The 23,368-nt window shown below is 45.1% G+C and overlaps 1 protein-coding gene across 8 annotated transcripts in view; it reads right to left on the bottom strand.

Annotated features, from left to right (window-relative positions):
• Positions 1–23,368, bottom strand: part of LOC143767833 (farnesyl pyrophosphate synthase-like) — a 456,633-nt gene that overhangs the window by 37,501 nt on the left and 395,764 nt on the right. For 6 of the 8 annotated variants that reach the window (XM_077256372.1, XM_077256397.1, XM_077256390.1 and 3 more), the window contains 5 exons: positions 9,598–10,112; positions 1,933–2,079; positions 1,714–1,854; positions 1,560–1,640; positions 1,367–1,489 (listed from right to left, as the gene is read on the bottom strand). In XM_077256372.1, the coding sequence (XP_077112487.1) occupies positions 1,367–1,489; positions 1,560–1,640; positions 1,714–1,854; positions 1,933–2,079; positions 9,598–9,999 (894 nt within the window). In that variant the 5' untranslated portion in view covers positions 10,000–10,112. Of the gene's footprint in view, positions 1–1,366; positions 1,490–1,559; positions 1,641–1,713; positions 1,855–1,932; positions 2,080–9,597; positions 10,113–17,377; positions 18,134–23,368 lie in introns of those variants that run through there. The other 2 variants (XM_077256377.1, XM_077256399.1) reach the window with 2 other exon arrangements.

Raw genomic sequence — 23,368 nt, 5'->3', positions numbered from 1 at the left:
AGAAGAGTGACCGCGACTGCCAGGCACAGTTCCCCCCTCCCCGCACAGTGGTATGTACCACCTGCCTCAGCTCTGACAGGAGGTCTGTGAGTAAAAAGCAAACATGGCTGCCAGGCAATGCTCCCCTGCACAGTGTTATGAACCACTTGCCCAAGCTCAGTCTAACAGAAGGTCTGCGATAAGAAGAACAAGCAAGACTGCCACACATAGCACCCCCTTCTCGAACAGTGATATGTAGCGCCTGCCACAACGCCGACTGATAGGCACAGCCAGAAGAGCAAGCATGACTGCCAGGCACAGCACCACCCTCTCCGCACAGTGGTATGTACTGACTGAAACAACATATGATAGGCGAGGCACACCCCCCCCTTGGACAGTGGTATGCTTGCCCAAGCTTTATTTAATAGGAGGTCTGCGAGCAGAAGGGCGAGCGTGACTACTATGCACAGCACCCCCTGCACATTGTTATGTACCAATTGTCCAATCTCAGGCTAATAGGTTTGCAAGCAGAAAAGCGAGTGTGACTGCCACAGACAACGCACCCTCCTCGGACAGTGATATGTACCGCCTGCCATAACTCCATCTGATAGGCACAGCCAGAAGAGCGAGGGTGACTGCCCGGAACAGTGCCCCCTGCACAGTGGTATGTACTGCCTGCTCTATTTAAAAGGAGGTCTGCGAGCAAAAGAGCGAGCCCAAATGCCAGGCACAGCACCACCATCTCCACACTGTGGTATGTACCTAACCAAGCTCAGTAGGATAGGGGGTCTGCCAACAGAAGCACGAGTGTCACTGCTAGGCACAGTATCCCCCGCAGAGAGGTATATACTGCCTGCCGCAGCACCATATGATAGAAGGTCTCCGAGCAGAAGAGCAGGCATGACTGTCAGGCAAAGCGCACCGCTTCCCGCATAGTGGTATGTACTGCATGCACCAGCTCCGTCTTATAGGAGGCCTGCGAGCAGAAGAGCATGACTGACAGACACACACCGCCACATTGCCCCCTCACAGTTGTATGTACACCCAGGCACAGCACCCCTCCCACCACCCCCGCACAGTGGAAGGTGCCGTTGGGTACATTGCCTCACACACAGTGGTATGTACACCCAAGCACAGCTCTCCTCCAACCACCCCAACACAGTGGAATGTGGCAATAGGGACATCGCTCCCCTCACAGTGGTATGTACACCCAGGCACAGCACCCCTCCCACCCCACCCCCGCACAGTGGAACATGCCAATAGGTACATCGCCCTCCTTACAGTGGTAAGTACACACAGGCACAACACCCCTCCCGCACAGGGGAATGTGCCGCTGGGTACAGGGCCTCACAAGATCTGGGGGTGACGAGTGGAGGTCCCTTCTCACCTCCAGAAAAAGCTCTAGCAGGCTGAGGTAATATGGCTGCCGTCGGCAGTACTTCTTCAGGACACGGTATATGGAGGCCTCCAGTAGGAAAGAATCATTGATGGCATCCAGTCCGATGCCGGCCTACAGGAGAAGTAAGATCAGCATATCCATCGTGTAACAGCATATCTCCCTCCTCTCTATAACCACCTACCCTCCTGTACCAGCATGGCTGCTTACGACGGGTCACAGAGTTATCCATAATGTCATCAGCAACCAGGAAGAAAGCCTGGAGCTAAAAGAAGAGACGATGAGGATGGAGTGGTCTGCGTATAGCGGGGCAAGAACCACAGGGCGGGCACACCTACCAGCTCCACACACCAGCCCACCGCCAGTGCCCTCTGGATATTATCATCCTTCTGCAGCGCAGGACCCACCAACTCCAGATACGAGGCTAGGACAATCATCCCGCGATTGCACTTACCCCCTGCAGCGTTATACTCCAGTACCTGCACAAAAAAAGCCATGTAAGACACAGAAGGACGGTGGCAAACAATCTCCGCGCAACAACAAATCATGAATCTTACCTGCCGCAAACGCAACACCGCGTCGCCAATCTCCGGGTGACCCCAATCCTCCGCAGTCAGATCCTGCACAATCTGATCAAAGAAACCACAGAACTCCTGGCGCTCATCAGACGTGAAAGTTCCACCCATTGAGCTCAAATTCCAGTCCTGGGGGGAAACAGAAAGCTAGAGCAGGAGAGGACCACCCTGAGGCCACATTATCTACTCAACCAGAAGAGACCACCCTCCTAATACCTCTACATCTACAGTACAGACCAAAAGTTTGGACACACCTTCTCATTTAAAGATTTATGTGTATTTTCATGACTATGAAAATTGTACATTCACACTGAAGGCATCAAAACTATGAATTAACACATGTGGAATTATATACTTAACAAAACAGTGTGAAACAACTGAAAATATGTCTTATATTCTAGGTTCTTCAAAGTAGCCACCTTTTGCTTTGATGACTGCTTTGCACACTTTTGGCATTCTCTTGATGATCTTCAAGATGTAGTCACCAGGAATGGTCTTCTAACAATCTTGAAGGAGTTCCCAGAGATGCTTAGCACTTGTTGGCCCTTTTGCCTTCACTCTGCGGTCAAGCTCACCCCAAACCATCTAGATTGGGTTCAGGTCTGGTGACTGTGGAGGCCAGGTCATCTGGCGTAGCACCCCATCACTCTCCTTCTTGGTCAAATAGCCCTTACACAGCCTGGAGGTGTGTTTGGGGTCATTGTCCTGTTGAAAAATAAATGATGGTCCAACTAAACGCAAGCCAGATGGAATAGCATGCCGCTGCAAGATGCTGTGGTAGCCATGCTGGTTCAGTATGCCTTCAATTTTAAATAAAACCCCAACAGTGTCACCAGCAAAGCACCCTCACACCATCACACCTCCTCCTCCATGCTTCATGGTGGCAACCAGGCATGTAGAGTCCATCCATTCACCTTTTCTGTGCCGCACAAAGACACGGTGTTAGGGCTAGCGGAAAGCACCAAATTATAAGAGAGATGGTATAAGGTGCGTTCGCAGCCCGGGGTCCACTGTGCAGAGATGGAACCTGCTGCTGAGTAATGACGGACTGTATGGCGGTACAATGTGGATACACACACGGGTTATCTTCACCCTGTGTGAAGGAAGCAAACCCTGTTGCGTCACAGGGCCGCGGTACCGCACCAAGAGCGCAAGCAAGGAGTCTTAGGACTCTATCCCAAGACACAGGATTAGAGTACTTTCAGACCACTTGCGCTCGACACCGCAACTGGGGTGTCAAAGTAACAGAAAAATATAACTTAAAGCACAAGAGTGCATGCTGTGCCGCTTTGGCGGACACCACTAACCACCCAGACTAGGGATAGGAAAGCGCTATATAAGCGCACGGCGCCGCACTGGCGGCTACAGCAATAGACGCTGTATCGTGTGTCTTTATGTTGACAGCTTAGTCGGGCACTAGACAGCAAGCATCCACCTTTCGCGAGCAGTCATACACAAGGGAGGGGATATTTAAGAACGACTTGCACTCATCAACACACACGTATACAAATGTACACTAGCGCATGGCCGTGCGGTCATGCGAACCTTTTATAGATGCAGCATGTACAGGACCTTCCCAGAAGGACCAATGGGAAGCTGCCACAGAAGTTGAGCACCTTCAGGACCTTCCTGGAGGACCAATGGGATCTGCTGCAGTATCTGAGCATGTGACCTTCGATCTCCAATGGGAGATCTTGCCCTGGGCATGCTCAGAAGGGGAAAAGCAGGACTTAGTCCCAAAAGCATCTGTTCACCGCTGCCCAGCATTGGCTTCAATGGCAGAAGCTGGAAAAGCAGCAGTAACCCTATGCACAGAGTGAGACTGAGCAAGACGCTGGGACCAACGTCTCTGCTGAGCAGACTCCATTGTGGCTGGAGAAGAATGGGAGACCGCAGCGGAGATGGTTCGAGATTCCCCCTGTGCAGAGGCGGGAACTCGACACCTAACACACGGTGGTTGGAACCAAAAATCTCAAATTTGGACTCATCAGACCAAAGCACAGATTTTCACTGGTCTAATGTCCATTCCTTGTGTTCTTTAGCCCAAACAGGTCTCTTCTGCTTGTTGCCTGTTCTTAGCAGTTGTTTCCTAGCAGCTTTTTTACCATGAAGGCCTGTTGCACAAAGTCCCCTCTTAACAGTTGTTGTAGAGATGTGTCTGCTGCTAGAATTGTGTGTGGCATTAACCTTGTCTCTAATCTGAGCTGCTGTTAACCTGTGTTTTCTGAGGCTGGTGACTTGGATAAACTTATCCTCAGAAGCAGAGGTGACTCTTGGTCTTCCTTTCCTGGGGCGGTCCTCATGTGAGCCAGTTTCTTTGTAGCGCTTGATGGTTTTTGCCACTGCACTTGGGGACACTTTCAAAGTTTGCCCAATTTTTCAGACTGACTGACCTTCATTTCTTAAAGTAATGATGGTCACTCGTTTTTCTTTACTTAGAATTTGTATTATGGCAAGAAAAAAGCAGCTAACAGTCTATTCAGTAGGACAGTATCAGCTGTGTATCCACCAGACTTCTGCACAACAGAACTGATGGTCCCAACCTCATTTATAAGGCAAGAAATCCCACTTATTAACCTGACAGGGCACACCAGTGAATTGAAAACCATTCCCAGTGACTACTTCTTGAAACTCATCAAGAGAATGCCAAGAGTGTGCAAAGCAGTCATCAAAGCAAAAGGTGGCTACTTTGAAGAACCTAGAATATAAGACATATTTTCAGTTGTTTCACTTTTTTGTTAAAGGGAACCTGTCACCTGAATTTGGCGGGACCAGTTTTGGGTCATATGGGCGGGGTTTTAGGGTGTTTGATTCACCCTTTCCTTACTCGCTGGCTGCATGCTGGCCGCAATATTGGATTGAAGTTCATTCTCTGTCCTCCGGAGTACATGCCTGTGCCATGTGCCTGTGTGTTAATTCATAGTTTTGATGCCTTCAGTGTGAATTTACAATTTTCATAGTTATGAAAATACAGAAAAATCTTTAAACGAGAAGGTGTGTCCAAACTTTTGATCTGTACTGTACCTCCTACAAGTAGTACTGCTATATCAACACCCTAACATATAATACCTGTCAGGAAATAGGAAAGTTCTGATTACTTCACTTACACATACAGAGCTCTCAGCTGCAGTTTCCTCTGCCTGCCAACACAAGGCTGGAATTCTGAGCCACTCTTTCTCCCTCTGCCTGTGTGTGTGTGTAATCCTAAACCCCTCTTTTCCCCCTCCCTCAAGAATTTATATGGCTCCGTGCTGCGGCAGACAAATCTCCCTACACTACTCATTCGCCCCTCCCACCTGGTACTGGTTAAAACTGGTACGGAAAGCATGGGCTTCTATTGTTCTTTTAAGGTTATATATATTGGCACCGATCAGAGCTAGAGATATAAGGATTATATATCCCAGATGTCCATAGAGAGATCTATAACTCACTGAAACCGCTAGAAGCTAAACCCAATGAGTGCAAGGAGTGGGTTTCTCCATAAGCGGGTCATGTAACTATGCCGTGTTTACACTTAAAAGAACCTACCCGATGTGGTGAACATTCTGATCACTGTGTCTTTCGTATACGAGGTTCATACAGCGAGTTAGGCATAAAAATGGTTGCGATCACTCTAAAAAAAGGGGAGGATTCAGCCTCTAAGTGAGGTCACCACAGGGGGGAGTGTCTTGTTTCTAGGTTGGGAAATAAGTGAGTGAAGCAGCAGTCTTCACGTGTCTTTTGTCCAGGATCTAGCTGACAGGGGTGTGATGCATCTGGATATATGCTCGCTCATCCCCCACAGCACACGGTCAGCCATGAAATGATATGACATAACAAAATGTAAGTGTTCTTTTTAACTTTAATCCTATTTTATTTGTAATTGTACTGTACATACGATACTTGTCTTCTTTATAATATCTTTTTATACTTCTGTAAACACTGCCTATCTTTTTTTAGAGTAAAATCTAAAATTACTAGCCTGTCTCTCCTTGCTCTATAACGTACGGTCACGTCCTCTGAAGTGAATTACGCTTCTAATCTGTGTTGGCTCCGGACCCATTAATAATTAAGAAATCTGAGCTGGTGGCAGCGGAATTTGTCTTGTGCATCTGGGAGGCTTTGTAGCGACGGCGGCATTGATAAATATTGTTCCCACCTGAGTGGGAGTAGTTATATCGCCCCCGCTGCAGTGTGCCCATTAGCCAGTACAAAGTAAGGCAGCCTTTCTGGGGACCATTTCCTAGGTGCAGTACCCAGTCTGACCTGAGGGTAAGGGGGGGAGGGCGCCAGAGAGCTACAAGTTCCAAACCGGAACTAGGAAGTGGGATATAGATAAATCCCCTATAGAAAGAACCAGGGGCAACCAAACAACCCCGGTTCATGACAAATTGGTGTGAGTGGTGGGGATGATAAAGGTATCCTCCCTGTGAACGGTGACAATACCTCTATACACCTACATGAAATACCGCTATATCTACACCCCGAACATATAATGCCTCTACTCACCTACATGTAATACCGCTATATCTACATCCCCCAAGATATATGCTATACACCTACATGTAATACCGCTATATCGACACCTACATATAATACTATGTCGACACCCTGACATACTGTATAATACTTCTATACACCTCCAAGTAATAGCGCTATATCGACACCCCAACAAATACTTCCTCAATACACCTACACTAAATACCATTAAATCAACACCCCGAACATATAACGCTTGTATAGACCTACATGTAATAACGCTATATTGACACCCCCAACATAAAATACTTCACGATAGAGAAGGAATGTCAGGCAATTGTGTGGGCCCTGAAGCATCTGCAGCCATGCCTAAACAGACGCAAATTCATCTTGGATACGGACCACAGCCCTCTCAGCTGGTCACACACCGTATCTGGAACGAATGGAAGGTTGCTACGCTGGAGCGAGCCTTGAGCTCCAGCAGTATCACTTTGCCATTCGCCACAAGAAGGGCCATGACCACTGCAGCGCCGATAGATTATCCCACTGAGGGGAGTTGGGGACGGGCGTGCTGGAAACACCGGAGAGTGCTGACCCCTAGAGCCCTCTAAAGAGGGGAGGTGTGAAGGATGGGAGGGCAGCACGGTGGCGCAGTGGATAGCATAGCAGCCTTGCAGCACTGGAGTCCTGGGTTCAAGCCCCACTAAGGACAACATCTGCAAAGAGTTTGTATGTTCTCTCTGTGTTGATTCCTCCGGGTACTCCGGTTTCCTCCCACATTTCAAAGACATGCTGATAGGGAATTTAGATTGTGAGCCCCAACGGGGACAGCGACGATAATGTGTGCAACCTGTAAAGCGCTGCGGAATATGTTAGCGCTATATAAATAAAGATTATTATTAATAACAGCTAACTATCCTCCTGCAATATGTGTAGCTGTAACAGGCCCAGCCTTCTCTACTTCTGAGAATGCCCAGATGAGAATTGCAGTTTAAAAGTCTCCTCATCTCGGCATGCTTAACATGTCACACTCCACAAGGAGAAACGTTACCACTTTGATTCTAACTTCTGAGAAGAAATTCACACCCCTACCAGCTAGCAGTCGCCTCCTTCCAGGGTCTCGATCCATTCTAACATCCCAGGGTGGGGAGATACATAGAATGGCTAGTAGGAGCCAGGTAGCAAAGCGGTGTTTGATCCCAAATCATAGCAGGGGCTCGGCAGGGCGCTCAAATCGCCTCCCTCAGAACGTCGATTAAGGAGTTATGACCCATCTTTGGTTTTGGAGTTTTTAGCTGCTAGAGGCAAGGGGAGGGGATTTTGGTTCAACCCATATGTCAGGAGGGGAGTGACTCAGAGGGGATAAAGACTAGTGTAAGGCAATGTGGTCTCTCACTCTGTTATGCTTGCTGTTCACTTCGAAAGTGTGAGCCACGAAAGAAAGTGAGTAATGTGCTGTGAAGGAAATAGGAACCAGCTGGCAGCCCATGCCCCGTGCGGCTAAAGGTACCGTCACACTCAACGAGAACGACAACGATCCGTGACGTTGCAGTGACGTTGCAGCGTCCTGGATAGCGATCTCGTTGTGTTTGACACGCAGCAGCGATCTGGATCCTGCTGTGATATCGCTGGTCGGAGCTAGAAGTCCAGACCTTTATTTCGTCGCTGCTAACCCGCTGTCATCACTGGATCGGCGTGTGTGACACCGATCCAGCGATGTGTTCACTTGTAACCAGGGTAAACATCGGGTTACTAAGCGCAGGGCCGCATGTAGTAACCCCATATTTACCCTGGTTACCATTGTAAAAGTAAAAAAAAAAACAGTACATACTCACCTTCTGATGTCTGTCACGTCCCCCGGCGTCCACGCGCTGCTGCAGGGAGCTTTCCCTGCACTGACTGTGTGAGCGCCAGCCGTAAAGCAGACCCGGCGCCGGCGCTGCTGACACATTCAGTGCAGGGAAAGCTCTCTGCAGCAGCGCGTGGACGCCGGGGGACGTGACAGACATCAGAAGGTGAGTATGTACTGTTTTTTTTTTACTTTTACAATGGTAACCAGGGTAAATATCGGGTTACTAAGCGCGGCCCCGCACTTAGTAACCCGATGTTTACCCTGGTTACCCAGGTGCTGCAGGGGACTTCGACATCGTTGAAGACAGTTTCAACGATGCCGAAGTCTTTCCCCTGATCGTTGGTCGCTGGAGAGAGCTGTCTGTGTGACAGCTCCCCAGCGACCACACAACGACTTACCAACGATCACGATCGCTGGTCGTGATCGTTGGTTAGTCGCTTAGTGTAACGGTACCTTAAGCGACCACACGGTCGAACAATCAAACCGATAATTACCATGACCCCTCTGCTCTTATCTTTTGAACTTCAATCGTATTTGCAAATTTGACCTATGTATAACCATTGTGTATATAGTGTATTGTCTAGTGTGCCCTTAAGGCGATTAAATACATAACATTTAACCTTGGGCCTCTTTTTTATCTTGATCCATGAATCCACATGTCCGCTTTCTCGGTTTAACTTTCCATGCTACTGGGGCTGGTTTCTGGCCCGATATAAGCTCGGTCTGTTCTCAGGATTATATCTAACGAGGAACTGGTGGCAATCCTAGCAGGCTAGCAGCACTCGGTTTCACTGGTGCTAGAGAAAGGGACCGCTCAGCCTGTCAGGTTTGTCAGCGAGTGTGGCGCCACGTCAGCGACTGCATGGGCTACATCCTCTCACTTCCTGTGCCTCCTTTGCCTCGTGTGGAAAGTGGGTGTCTGTGTAAAACTGTACCAAGCTGACCTGGTTGTTGCAAGTGCAGAGACCACACTACATGATCCTTCTGAGGTAATAGTGACGACAGGTGGGGTGGCGAGGTGCGAGTTCATCACAATACCAATATGTGATACCGCTGTATTAACACCCCAACATATAATGCCTCTATACACCTACATGTAATACCGCAATATCTGCACCCAGACATATGCCTCTATACACCTACATGTAATACCGCTATATTGACACACCCCACATATAATGCCTCTATACACCTACATGTAATACCACTATATCGACACCCCCCACATATAATGCCTCTATACACCTACATGTAATATCACAATATCTACACCCCGATATATAATCCCTCTACATCCACAATCCGACATATAATTCCTTTATATCTACCAATTATACCTCTTGTTTTTCTGAATAGTCGACTTGCTTGGACTTGTTCCCATCTCGAATGCTTGGCTTTTTGGATCCAACTCTTCCTCTTCTGGATAGAATTCTCCGAACAGTAGATGGGTGTAGCTGGATCCCACTTGTTGCTGCCAGTTCTAAGCTGATGGCACTGCTTGACATCTTCTGATTTAGAAGGGAAGTAAGCATGACTTGTGTTTCATCTGCTGCACTAAGTTTCCTTGGCCGACCACTGCGTCTGCGGTCCTCAACATTTCCCATTTCTTGATGCTTCTTTAAAAGAGCTTGAACAGCACATCTCGAAACCCCAGTCTGCTTTGAAATCTTTGCTTGGGAAAGACCTTGCTGATGCAGCATAATTACCTGGTGTCTTGTTTCTATGCTCAGTCTTCTCATAGTGTTATATGAAACAGTCTTCCACAACCTCACGTTTACAGCAGAGTATGGCTATTCCTCGCCCAGTTTTAATGCCCCTACACGGCTGTTTCCTTTAGTGACTGAATTTCAACCTGCATATGAAAAGGATAATCATCACCTGTTGTGTAAAACTGTACAAGTCTGAAGAACGGATTATGGGTGGTCACCAAAAACTCATTTCATTTAAATTCCTCCTTTGTCCATTCACATTGAATTTTGTTAATTTTTTTCCAGCTATCTGGTCCCTTATGTGTCCCAACGCCTCAGAACAATTGCTTTTCTACAAGGGTATCTATGCGTGGGTAAGTGGGTGCTACTAAAGTCAAACTGTTTGACGGAATCTGCTCCAATCTACATTGTACATGTGTGTAATGTAGAGTTGTATCTAATATATACTGTATATGTATAGTGTAGCTCTACACTGTACATGTGTGTAATGTAGGGCTGTGTGTAATATATATTCTGTATATGTATAATGTAGCTCTACACTGTACATGTGTGTAATGTAGAGTTGCGTGTAATATATACACACACGGTCAAAATTTTTGGTGCCCCTCGTTTAATGACAGAAAAACCAACAATGGTCACAGAAATAACTTCAATCTGTCAAAAGTAATAACAAATTAAAAATCTATGAAAATAAAAGTCAGACATTGCATTTCAACCATGGTTCCACAGAATTAAAAAAATAAATTAAAACTCATGAAATAGGCCTTGAGAGAAATGATGGTACCCCCTGAAATAATGTGACAAAAGGGACATGTTAAATAAAGGTGTGTCCACTAACTAGCATCACGGGTGTCTACAATCTTGGAATCAGTGAGTGGGCCTGTATATAGAGCTACAGAAACTCACTGTGCTGTTTGGTGACATGGTGTGAATCACACTCAACATGGACCCGAGAAAGCGAAGGAAAGAGTTGTCTCAGAAGATTAGAAAGAAAATTATAGACATACTTGTTAAAGGTAAAAGTTATAAGACCATCTCCAAGCAGCTTGAAGTTCCTGTGACTACAGTTGCACATATAATTCAGAAATTTAAGATCCATGGGACTGTAGCCAACCTCCCTGGACGAGGCCGCAGGAGGAAAATTGATGACAAATCAAAGAGACGGATAATACGAATGGTAACAAAAGAGCCCAGAAAAACTTCTAAACAGATTGAAGGGGAACTTCAAGCTCAAGGAAAATCAGTGTCAGATCACACCATCCGTCGTTTTCCTAGCTAAAAGTGGACTACATAGGAGACGACCAAGGAGGACACCATTGCTGGAAAAAAAAATCATACAAATATACAGACTGGAATTTGCCAAACTTCATGTTGACAAGCCACAAAGATTCTGGGAGAATGTCCTATGGACAGATGAGACAAAAATGGAACGTTTTGGCAAGGCACATCTGCTCTATGTTCACAGACGGAAAAATGAAGCATATCAAGAAAAGAACACTGTCCCTACTGTGAAACATGGAGGAGGCTTTGTTATGTTCTGGGGCTGCTTTGTTGCATCTGGCACAGGGTGTCTAGAATCTGTGCAGGGTACAATGAAATCTCAAGACTATCAAGGGATTCTAGAGAGAAATGTGCTGCCTAGTGTCAGAAGGCTTGGTCTCAGTCGCAGGTCATGGGTCTTGCAACAGGATAATGACCCAAAACACACAGCTAAAAACACCCAAGAATGGCTAAGAGGAAAACAATGACCTATTCTGAAGTGGCCTTCTATGAGAACTGACCTAAATCCTTTTGAGCATCTTTGTAAAAAGCTGAAACAAGCAGTCTGGAAAAGGCAACCTTCAAACACGAGACAACTGGAGCTGTCGAGAGGTGCAGAAGTCTTATTGACAGTGTGGTGATACGCTACCTGAGTGTGTTGGGGGACACTCGCTTGGCATGGGATTTAAGCACTCAGGCACGATTTCTCCACTTAACCCCTTCACCCCAAAGCCTGTTTTCACCTAAGTGACACGGCCAATTTTTACAATTCTGACCACTGTCAATTTATGAGGTCATAACTCTGAAACGCTTCAACGGATCCTGGTGATTCTGAGATTGTTTTCTCGTGACATATTGTACTTTATGATAGTGGTAAAACTTCTTCGATATGACTTGCATTTATTTGTGAAAAAAACAGAAATTTGTTGAAAATTATGAAAATATAGCAATTTTCAAATTTTTCGTATTTATGCCCTTAAATTAGAGAGTTATATCACATAATATAGTTAATAAACAACATTTCCCACATGCCTGCTTTACATCAGCACAATTTTGGAAACATAATTTTTTTTTGTTAGGGAGTTATAAGGGTTAAAAGTTGACCAGCGATTTCTCATTTTTGCAACAAAATTTGCAAAACCATTTTTTTTACGGACCACCTCACACTTGAAGTGACTTTGAGGGGTCTATATGACAGAAAATGCCCAAAAGTGACACCATTCTAAAAACTGCACCCCTCAAGGTACTCAAAACCACATTCAAAAAGTTTATTAACCCTTCAGGTGCTTCACAGGAATTTTTGGAATGTTTAAAAAAAATTGAACATTTAACTTTTTTTTCACAAAATTTTTACTTCAGATCCAATTTGTTTTATTTTACCAAGGGTAACTGGAGAAATTGGACCAAAAAAGTTGTTGTACAATTTGTCCCGAGTACGCCGATACCCCACATGTTGGGGTAAACCATTGATTGGGCACATGGCAGAGCTCGGAAGGGAAGGAGCGCCATTTGACTTTTCAATGCAAAATTGGCTGGAATTGAGATCGGAACCCATGTCGTGTTTGGAGAGCCCCTGACGTCCCTAAACAGTGGAAACCCCCACAAGTGACACCATTTTGGAAAGTAGACCCTCTAAGGAACTAATCTAGATGTGTGGTGAGCACTTTGAACCTCCAAGTGCTTCACAGAAGTTTATAATGTAGAGCCGTAAAAAAAATTAATATTAATTTTCACAAAAAATGATCTTTTTGCCCCAAATTTTTTATTTTCCCAAGGGTAGCAGGATAAATTGGACCCCAAAAGTTGTTGTGCAATTTGCCCTGAGTACGCTGATACTTCATATATGGGGATAAACCACTGTTTGGGCACATGGCAGAGCTCGGAAGGGAAGGAGCGCCATTTGACTTTTCAATGCAAAATTGGCTGGAATTGAGATCGGAACCCATGTCGTGTTTGGAGAGCCCCTGACGTGCCTAAACAGTGGAAACCCCCACAAGTGACACCATTTTGGAAAGTAGACCCTCTAAGGAACTAATCTAGATGTGTGGTGAGCACTTTGAACCTCCAAGTGCTTCACAGAAGTTTATAATGTAGAGCCGTAAAAAAAATTAATATTAATTTTCACAAAAAATTATCTTTTTGCCCCAAATTTTTTATTTTCCCAAGGGTAGCAGGATAAATTGGACCCCAAAAGTTGTTGTGCAATTTGTCCTGAGTACGTTGATACTTCATATATGGGGATAAACCACTGTTTGGGCGCATGGCAGAGCTCGGAAGGGAAGGAGCGCCATTTGACTTTTCAATGCAAAATTGGCTGGAATTGAGATCGGAACCCATGTCGTGTTTGGAGAGCCCCTGACGTGCCTAAACAGTGGAAACCCCCACAAGTGACACCATTTTGGAAAGAAGACCCCCTAAGGAACTTATTTAGATGTGTGGTGAGCACTTTTAACCCCCAGTTGTTTCACTAAAGTTTAGAATGTAGCGCTGTGAAAATTAAAAAATCATTTTTTCTTTCCACAAAATGTTTTAGCCCGCAATTTTTTTTTCCCCAAGGGTAACAGGAGAAATTGGACCACAAAAGTTATTGTCCAATTTGTCCTGAGTACGCTGATACCCCATACATTGGGGGGAACCACTGTTTGGGCGCACGGCAGAGCTCGGAAGGGAAGGAGCGCCGTTTGAAATGCAGACTTAGATGGATTGGTCTGCAGGTGTCATGTTGCATTTGCAGAGCCCCTGATGTACCTAAACAGTAGAAACCCCCCACAAGTGACCCCATATTGGAAACTAGACCCCCCACGGAACTTATCTAGATGTGTTGTGAGAACTTTGAACCCCCAAGTGCTTCACTACAGTTTATAACGCAGAGCCGCGAAAATAAAAAATATATTTTTTTCCACGAAAATTATATTTTAGCCCCCATGTTTTTATTTTCCCAAGGGTAAGGCTGGTTTCACACTTGCGTTTTTATCTGCATGCGTTTTTTTAAAAAACGCATGTGTGAAAAAACGCATGTAAACGCGGTAAAACGCATGCGTTTTTTATACGCATGCGTTTTTATAGAAAAACACAAGAAAACAAGAAAAAAACAAAAAACCCTAACCCTACCCCTAACCCTACCCCTAACCCTAACCTGAAATACGTGGCACTGAAATACGTGGCACTGAAATACGTGGTACTGAAATACGTTTATATACGTATATACGTATATAAGTGCCACGATATTTCAGTGGCCACGTATATAAGTGCCATGTATATAAGTGCCACGCATATAAGTGCCACGTATTTCACGTAAATGCCACGATATTTCAGTGGCCACGTATTTAAGTGCCACGTATTTAAGTGCCACGTATATAAGTGCCAGTATATAAGTGCCACGTATATAAGTGCCACGTATATAAGTGCCATGTATTTCACGTAAATGCCACGATATTTCAGTGCCACGTATTTCACTGAAATATCGTGGCACTTAAATTCGTGGCACTGAAATATCGTGGCACTGAAATATCGTGGCACTGAAAGACGTGGCACTGAAAGACGTGGCACTGAAAGACGTGGCACTGAAATACGTGGCACTATGACTGTCAGAAAATGTTCATTAAACGGTTAGGGGTGAGTTTAGGGGTAGGGTTAGGGTTTGGATCCCTTTATCACCTTGATGGTGGTGGGTGACTTTTCAGTGTGTGTTCTGGTTTTTTTCTATAAAAACGCATGCGTTTTTAACGCAAACAAACGCGTTGAGATCGGACGCCATGTCGCGTTTGGAGAGCCCCTGATGTGCCTAAACAGTGAAAACTCCCCAATTCTAACTGAAACCCTAACCCCAGCCCTAACCCTAGCCCTAGCCCCAACCCTAACCCTAGCCCTAACCCTAGTCCTAACCCTAGCGCTACTTTCACACTAGCGTTTTTTTGCATACGTCGCAATGCGTCGTTTTAGCGAAAAAACGCATCCTGCAAAGTCATCTGCAGGATGCGTTTTTTCCCCATAGACTAACATTAGCGACGTATTGACACACGTCGCAAGCGTCGTGCGACGGTTGCGTCGTGTTGTGGCGGACCGCCGGCAGCAAAAAACGTTACATGTAACTTTTTTTGTGTCGACGGTCCACCATTTCCGACCGCGCATGCGCGGCTGGAACTCCGCCCCCACCTCCCCGCACCTCACAATGGGGCAGCGGATGCGTGGAAAAACAGCATCCGCTGTCCCCGTTGTGCGGCGCTTGCACAGTATGCGTCGGTATGTCGGGCCAACGCAGCGCGACGGCCCCGTACCGACGCTAGTGTGAAAGTAGCCTAACGGGAAAAGGGAAATAAATATATATTTTTTTATTTTATTATTTTTCCCTAACTAAGGGGGTGATGAAGGGGGATTTGATTTACTTTTATAGCGTTTTTTAGCGGATTTTTATGGTTGGCAGCCATCACACACTAAAAGACGCTTTTTATTGCAAAAAATAGTTTTTGCATCACCACATTTTGAGAGCTATAATTTTTCCATATTTTGGTCCACAGAGTCATGTGAGATCTTGTTTTTTGCAGGACGAGTTGACGTTTTTACTGGTACTATTTTCGGGTACATGACATTCTTTGATCGCTTTTTATTCCGATTTTTGGGAGGCGGAATGAACAAAAACCAGCAATTCCTGAAATTCTTTTAGGGTGGGCGTTTATACCGTTCCGCGTTTGGTAAAAAGGATAAAGCAGTTTTATTCTTCGGGTCAGTACAATTACAGCGATACCTCATTTATGTAATTTTTTTATGTTTTGGCGCTTTTACACAATAAAAACTATTTTATATAAAAAAATAATTGTTTTTGCATCGCTTTATTCTGAGGACTATAACTTTTTTATTTTTCTGCTGATGATGCTGTATGGCGGCTTTTTTTTTGCGGGACAAGATGACGTTTTCAGCGGTACCATAGTTATTTATATCCGTCTTTTTGATCGCGTGTTATTCCACTTTTTGTTTGGCGGTATGAGAATAAAGCGTTGTTTTTTGCCTCGTTTTTTTTTTTTTTTTTACGGTGTTCACTGAAGGGGTTAACTAGTGATATAGTTTTATAGGTGGGGTCGTTACGGACGCGGCGATACTAAATATGTGTACTTTTATTGTGTGTTTTTTTTTTTATTTAGATAAAGAAATGTATTTATGGGAATATATATATATTTTTTTCTTTATTTAGGAATTTTTTTTTTTTTTTTACACATGTGGAAATTTTTTTTTTTTTACTTTTTTACTTTGTCCCAGGGGGGGACATCACAGATCGGTGATCTGACAGTGTGCACAGCACTCTGTCAGATCACCGATGTGACAGGCACATTGCAGAGGCTTGCCGGCGCCTGCTATGAGGAATTCTCAGCAGACGCCGGCAAGCAGGGTCATCTCATGACCCGGAAGGAGTCCCGCGGCCATCTTGGATCCGGGGACTCCTTCCAGGTCACCGGAGCAGCGCGATCTCATCGCGTTTCTCCGGTGGGAGAGCGCAGGGAGCCCCCGTCCCTGCGCGATCCCCCTCTATGCCGCTGTCACTATTGACAGCGGCATCAGAGGGGTTACATGCCCGCGATTGGCGACGGCGCCGATCGTGGGCATTGCTGCGGGGTGTCAGCTGTCATATATAGCTGACACCCGCACCCGATCACCGCGGCGCTCAGCGCGAGACCGCGGTGATCGATGCGCCGTACTAGTACTGCGGCTGGCACTAATGCAGTGCCGGCAGCGCCGTACTAGTACGGCGCATGGCACGAAGGGGTTAAACAGTCTATTCTGGTTTATTGAACATCATAAACAATAACACAAACAGTTCATTATTTACATCAACGGAACACATTAACCATCGATAGTCTGTTCCAATGGCAGATCCGTGTCTGCCCGTAACCCCTTGTTACCTGGAGTTACCTTACAGGAGCTCCGGCTCCATATACTGACTCCTGCCAGTGCTGGTTCACAGGGGAAAGCTGCCTCACTGGGATCACCGTCCTTGTGACCAGGGCACCTCAGATAGTCCAGACCCACAGTAGGAACTGTAGCCTCCCCAATACAGAAGCCGTCACAGGTTCTGTAGTTGCAGCCTCTCCATGTGCTTTCAGGAAGTCCAGTCACAGGCACTTTCAACACACAGGCCATCAGTCCATGATCTTACCAGGTGCTTGCAGGACTCCAGTCCAACCCAAGACAATCCAACACCTCGTCCACTAAGTCCACGGTCTCAGGTGCTTCCAGGAAGACTCCACTCACAGGAGCTTCCAACACCGACCATCCAGGACCTTGCACAGGAACTAAACGGATCCATACACAGGAACCACACCGGAACATGTGACCCACACCCTGGTCACATTACATACCTGTAACCACTCCCCTGGGTGGGAGTGTGGGTGTGTGTGGCTAGTCTGACCCTCCCATCTCTCATAACTAGCCCTGCCAATCTCCCATTAGAACTACACAATTACACGTGGGACTACAGGTCCCAGCACACCAACTTAACTTCAGACTGACAGCGCAGAGTGACCTCCTCTGCGACACACATACCGGCCATTTATAATCCTGCCGGACTTTCTCTCATCACCATTATGCCTCCAAGCGCATCTTGAAGCGCACACACAGCGCCCCCTGGCTATAACATTGGTCACTGCACCACAACAGTTACAGGAATTGTTTGATTGCAGCGATTGCCTCAAAAGGTTGTGCAACAAAATATTAAGTTAAGGGTACCATTATTTCTGTCCAGGCCTATTTCATGAGTTTTATTTTTTTTTTTTTAATTTTGTGGAAGCATGGTTGAAAAGCAGTGTATGACTTTCATTTGTTCATTTTCATAGATTTTTAATTTACTATTACTTTTGTCAGATTCAAGTTATTTCTGTGACCATTGTGGGTTTTTCTGTCACTAAACGAGGGGTACCAACAATTTTGACCACATGTGTAGCTGCGGGGGAAGGGTTATGTAAAAGGAAGGGTAGCATATGGTGGGCCTACTCTTTGTTGCCGAAAATCAGGACTGTGAATCATGTACTCATTGTTGAACAGTGTTAAGGTCGCTGCTTTGGCCTGTGGTCCTGAATGGATTCAATCGCAACTGGAAGAATTGTTAAGAAATGCCCAAGACTCACCAACTGGCTCTTTTGACCAGCAACATGCTAGAAGGTCAAGACCTCCTGAACGCATCACCCCTGAGGACCCCACGTAGGCACGAGGACAGATCACAAGTCCATCAGTCACCCCTCTAAAACAGGCAAAGCATAGCAATGTATCTGACTCGGCATATCGACTAGGAAGAACAACACATCGACAAATGATAAAGGAACACATAAAAGCTGCTACACCTTCCGTATCAAGAAGAGTGGATACTTCAGGGCGACTTAAAATATGCACCTCCAATGATGACGTGACGGTCAAGGAGGCAACCTAACAAGAGAACGTACTAAGCATAGAACCATCAAAGCCCATTCTGTACATTTCGGTAGACCTGCCCACGTGGGACTGCACAAAATTGGATCCCGTTTCAGGCAAACTTAGGGCAGACTTGGGAACCCACGACTACGGTGCACAGATGAGACGTCTGCTGAAGGTAAGGGAACTGTTTTGTCTGCTAGAACGTTCGCCACTCTGGGAACTAATCCGGTAGGAGTGGTAGGCTCTCGTCGTCGATCATCAGAACTTTTCATACCTATACATGTGGCCAACCCAACGGAAGTGACCCTAGTGGGGGGGTGACTCAATATATTTTACGTCCATTCCCTAACATGTATCACATTAGCACCATAGCAAAGAAGGAACTTCGTCGTAAGTCACAAGTGCAGTCAACTAAGAAAAAGTTAGACCAAAACTGCCCTCTCGGCCAACAGAGGGCATACCTCTAAGCCAAAACATATAAACCTAAAAAAGACCCACTGGGTTGCAGAGTGAGAAAGCAGATATATGCAAATATTCACAACCAAGCAGAAGAGGTATCAAAAAACAGATAATTTTATTAAAGTATCAAATACACAGCAATGCAATAATTACATATGGACAAAAACGGTGAAAGGGAAGGCGTGCCAACAACAACTCCAGCAAAAAAAGATGTTAATTAATAGCTGGAAAAAGACACAGCAAATACAGGCTTCCTGGTTACACAACCACGCTGGGAAATGCCCATAAATAAGAATGGTAACGGACAGTGGTATTACACAGTCAATAAAAACTCCAAAAAGATAAGATGATAGAAAAAGTTAGAATAACTAGTACATCCATGGAGTGGATACATCGGAAATGACGTGAAACCACATATAAAATGTCAAATATCCATATCACTGCGCTCAATCAGAGCAGGGCATGAAGATATACCTAACGCCGGCGCCTCCAAGTCCTAGGGAGAATGTGTGCATGCTGTAGATGTTACAAAAACATTACCTTGGGACATGGCAGTCCTGACGGAAGCCCGCAACGGCGAAACGTACGTCGAGGCTCCCTCCTGCTCACACCACACTGTTGCCCGGTTTCCACCATGTCCCAAGGTAATGTTTTTGTAACATCTACAGCATGCACACATTCTCCCTAGGACTTGGAGGCGCCGGCGTTAGGTATATCTTCATGCCCTGCTCTGATTGAGCGCAGTGATATGGATATTTGACATTTTATATGTGGTTTCACGTCATTTCCGATGTATCCACTCCATGGATGTATTAGTTATTCTAACTTTTTCTATCATCTTATCTTTTTGGAGTTTTTATTGACTGTGTAATACCACTGTCCGTTACCATTCTTATTTATGGGCATTTCCCAGCGTGGTTGTGTAACCAGGAAGCCTGTATTTGCTGTGTCTTTTTCCAGCTATTAACATCTTTTTTTGCTGGAGTTGTTGTTGGCACGCCTTCCCTTTCACCGTTTTTGTCCATATGTAATTATTGCATTGCTGTGTATTTGATACTTTAATAAAATTATCTGCTTTTTGATACCTCTTCTGCTTGGTTGCGAATATTTGCTTATATCTGCTTTCTCACTCTGCAACCCAGTGGGTCTTTTTTAGGTTTATATAACTAAGAAAAAGTTGTCTCGGTCGGCTCATATTTTGAGCAGGGCTCGTAGTCTACAACAACGGCTCTCAATTGAGGTGCCAGAAACTCCAGGTAATGAAGACTATGATGATTATACAGGAGACCCACCTAAAACCCCCCACAAAAAATAAGAACCTGAGGACATCACCAATACTGGTATTACACTTAATCACCACAGAGCACAGCATTCCCATCCAGGAAAGGCTGTCACATCATCGTCTATTACACCAGTAACGGTGTCCACAGCGGCTGGTCCAACTCTGGCAAAGCCTGGTGAGAACTCTATGTTGTCTTGTCATGTGCCTAATTTAATATCTCCTGTAATGGGTTCAGTTATGGGTACCCGCAGATCGGATTGGGATATTAGTCAGGTTGTACAACAGTTAGTTGCGGGTGTTAGGGACGCTTTAGGTCACCCAGTGAAGCCATTGCCTGTGACCTCCTCCCCTATTGCTGGCTGGTGTGGGACAGGCTCAGAGACATTAACCCCTTCATGACCCAGCCTATTTTGACCTTAATGACCTGGTCATTTTTTGCAATTCTGACCACTTCCCTTTATGAGGTAATAACTCAGGAATGCTTCAACGGATCCTAGCGGTTCTGAGAATCTTTTTTCGTGACATATTGGGCTTCATGTTAGTGATAAATTTAGGTCGATATTTTTTGCGTTTATTTGTGAAAAAATGGAAATTTGGCAAAAATTTAGAAAATTTTGCAATTTTCAAATTTTGAATTTTTATTCTGTTAAACCAGAGATATGTGACACAAAATAGTTAATAAATAACATTTCCCACATGTCTACTTTACATAAGCACAATTTTGGAAACAACATTTTTTTCTTCCTAGGAAGTTATAAGGGTTAAAATTTGACCAGCGATTTCTCATTTTTACAACAAAATTTACAAAACCATTTTCTTTAGGGACGACCTCATATCTGAAGTCAGTTTCAGGGTTCTATATGGCTGAAAATACCCAAAAGTGACACCATTCTAAAAACTGCACCCCTCAAGGTGCTCAAAACCACATTCAAGAAGTTTATTAACCCTTCAGGTGCTTCACAGCAGCAGAAGCAACATGGAAGGAAAAAATTAACATTTAACTTTTTAGTCGCAACAATTTTTTATTTTCCCAAGGGTAAAAGGAGAAACTGGACCCCGAAAGTTATTGTACAATTTGTCCTGAGTACGCCGATACCCCATATGTGGGGGGAACCACTGTTTGGGCGCACGACAGGGCTCGGAAGGGAAGGAGCGCCATTTAACTTTTTGAATGAAAAATTGGCTCCAATCTTTAGCGGACACCATGTCCTTTTGGAGAGCCCCTGTGTGCCTAAAGATTGGAGCTCCCCCACAAGTGACCCAATTTTGGAAACTAAACCTCCCAAGGAACTAATCTAGATGTGCGGTGAGCACTTTGAACCCCCAAGTGCTTCAAAGAAATTTATAACACAGAGCCGTTTCCCACAAAAATAAGTTTTTAGGCCCCATTTTTTAATTTTCCCAAGGGTAACAGGAGATAACGCAGAGCCGTGAAAATAAAAAATAATTTTTCTTTCCTCAAAAAATATTTTTTAGCAAGCAATTTTTTATTTTCACAAGGGTAACAGGAGAATTTGGACCCCAATAGTTGTTGTCCAGTTTGTCCTGAGTATGCTTATACCCCAAAAGGGGGGGGGAAGGTAAACCACTGTTTGAGCACACGTCGGGGCTCGGAAGGGAAGTAGTGACGTTTTGAAATGCAGACTTGGATGGAATGGTCTGCGGGCGTCACGTTGTGTTTGCAGAGCCTCTGATGTGCCTAAACAGTAGAAACCCCCCACAAATGACCCCATTTTGGAAACTAGACCCCCAAGGATCTTATCTAGATGTGTGGTGAGCACTTTAAACCCCCAAGTGCTTCAAAGAAATTTATAACACAGAGCCGTTTCCCACAAAAATACGTTTTTAGGCCCCATTTTTTAATTTTCCCAAGGGTAACAGGAGAAATTAGACCCCCAAAGTTGTTGTGCAATTTTTCGTGAGTACGCTTATGCCCCATATGTTTGGGTAAACCACTGTTTGGGCGCACGTCAGGGTTCGGAATGGAGGTAGCACCATGTGACTTTTTAAACGCAAGATTGGCTGGAATCAATAGTGGCGTCATGTCACGTTTGGAGACCCGTGATGTGCCTAAACAGTGGAAACCCCTCAATTCTAACTCCAACACTAACCCCAACACACCCCTAACCCTAATCCCAACTCAAGCCATAACCGTAATCACAACACTAACCCCAACACACCCCTAACCCTAATCTTAACCCTATTTCCAACTCTAACCCTAATTACAACCCTAACTCTAATTCCAACCCTAACCCTAAGGCTATGTGCCCACGTTGCGGATTCGTGTGAGGATTTTTCCGCACCAGTTTTGAAAAATCCGCAGGTAAAACTCACTCCGTTTTACCTGCGGATTTACCGTGGATTTCCAGTTTTTTTTTGTGCGGATTTCACCTGCGGATTCCTATTGAGGAGCAGGTGTACAGTAAAACGCTGTGGAATCCGCACAAAGAATTGACATGCTGCGGAAAATACAACGTGTTTCCGCGTGGTATTTTCCGCACCATGGTCACAGCGGATTTGGTTTTCCATAGGTTTACATGGTACTGTAAACGTGATGGAAAACAGCTACGAATCTGCAGCGGCCAATCCCCTGCGGATCCGCGGACAAATCTGCACCGTGTGCACATAGCCTAATTCTAACCTTAACAATAATTGCAATCCTAACCCTAATTGCAACCCTAACCCTAATTGCAACCCTAACGCTAATTCTAACGCTAATTGCAACCCTAACCCTAATTGCAACCCTAACCCTAATTCTAACCCTAATCCTAATTGCAACCATAACACTAATTGCAACCCTAACCCTAGTGGAAAAATAAAAATAAATATATTTTCTTTATTCTATTATTATGTTCCCTACCTATGGGGGTGATAAAGGTGGGGGTTTATTTACTATTTTTTTAGTTTGATCACTGTGATAGAACGCAGAGGATGACATCCTCTCCTTGTCTTCACGCCGCGGCTCCGGCGCAGGTGTACTTTGTCTGCCCTGTTGAATGC

The sequence above is a fragment of the Ranitomeya variabilis genome, chromosome 1 (assembly GCF_051348905.1).
Source record: "Ranitomeya variabilis isolate aRanVar5 chromosome 1, aRanVar5.hap1, whole genome shotgun sequence".
Lineage (NCBI taxonomy): Eukaryota > Metazoa > Chordata > Amphibia > Anura > Dendrobatidae > Ranitomeya > Ranitomeya variabilis.
Note: the sequence above shows the minus strand (reverse complement) of the source record. Positions and strands in the feature narration are given on the sequence as shown.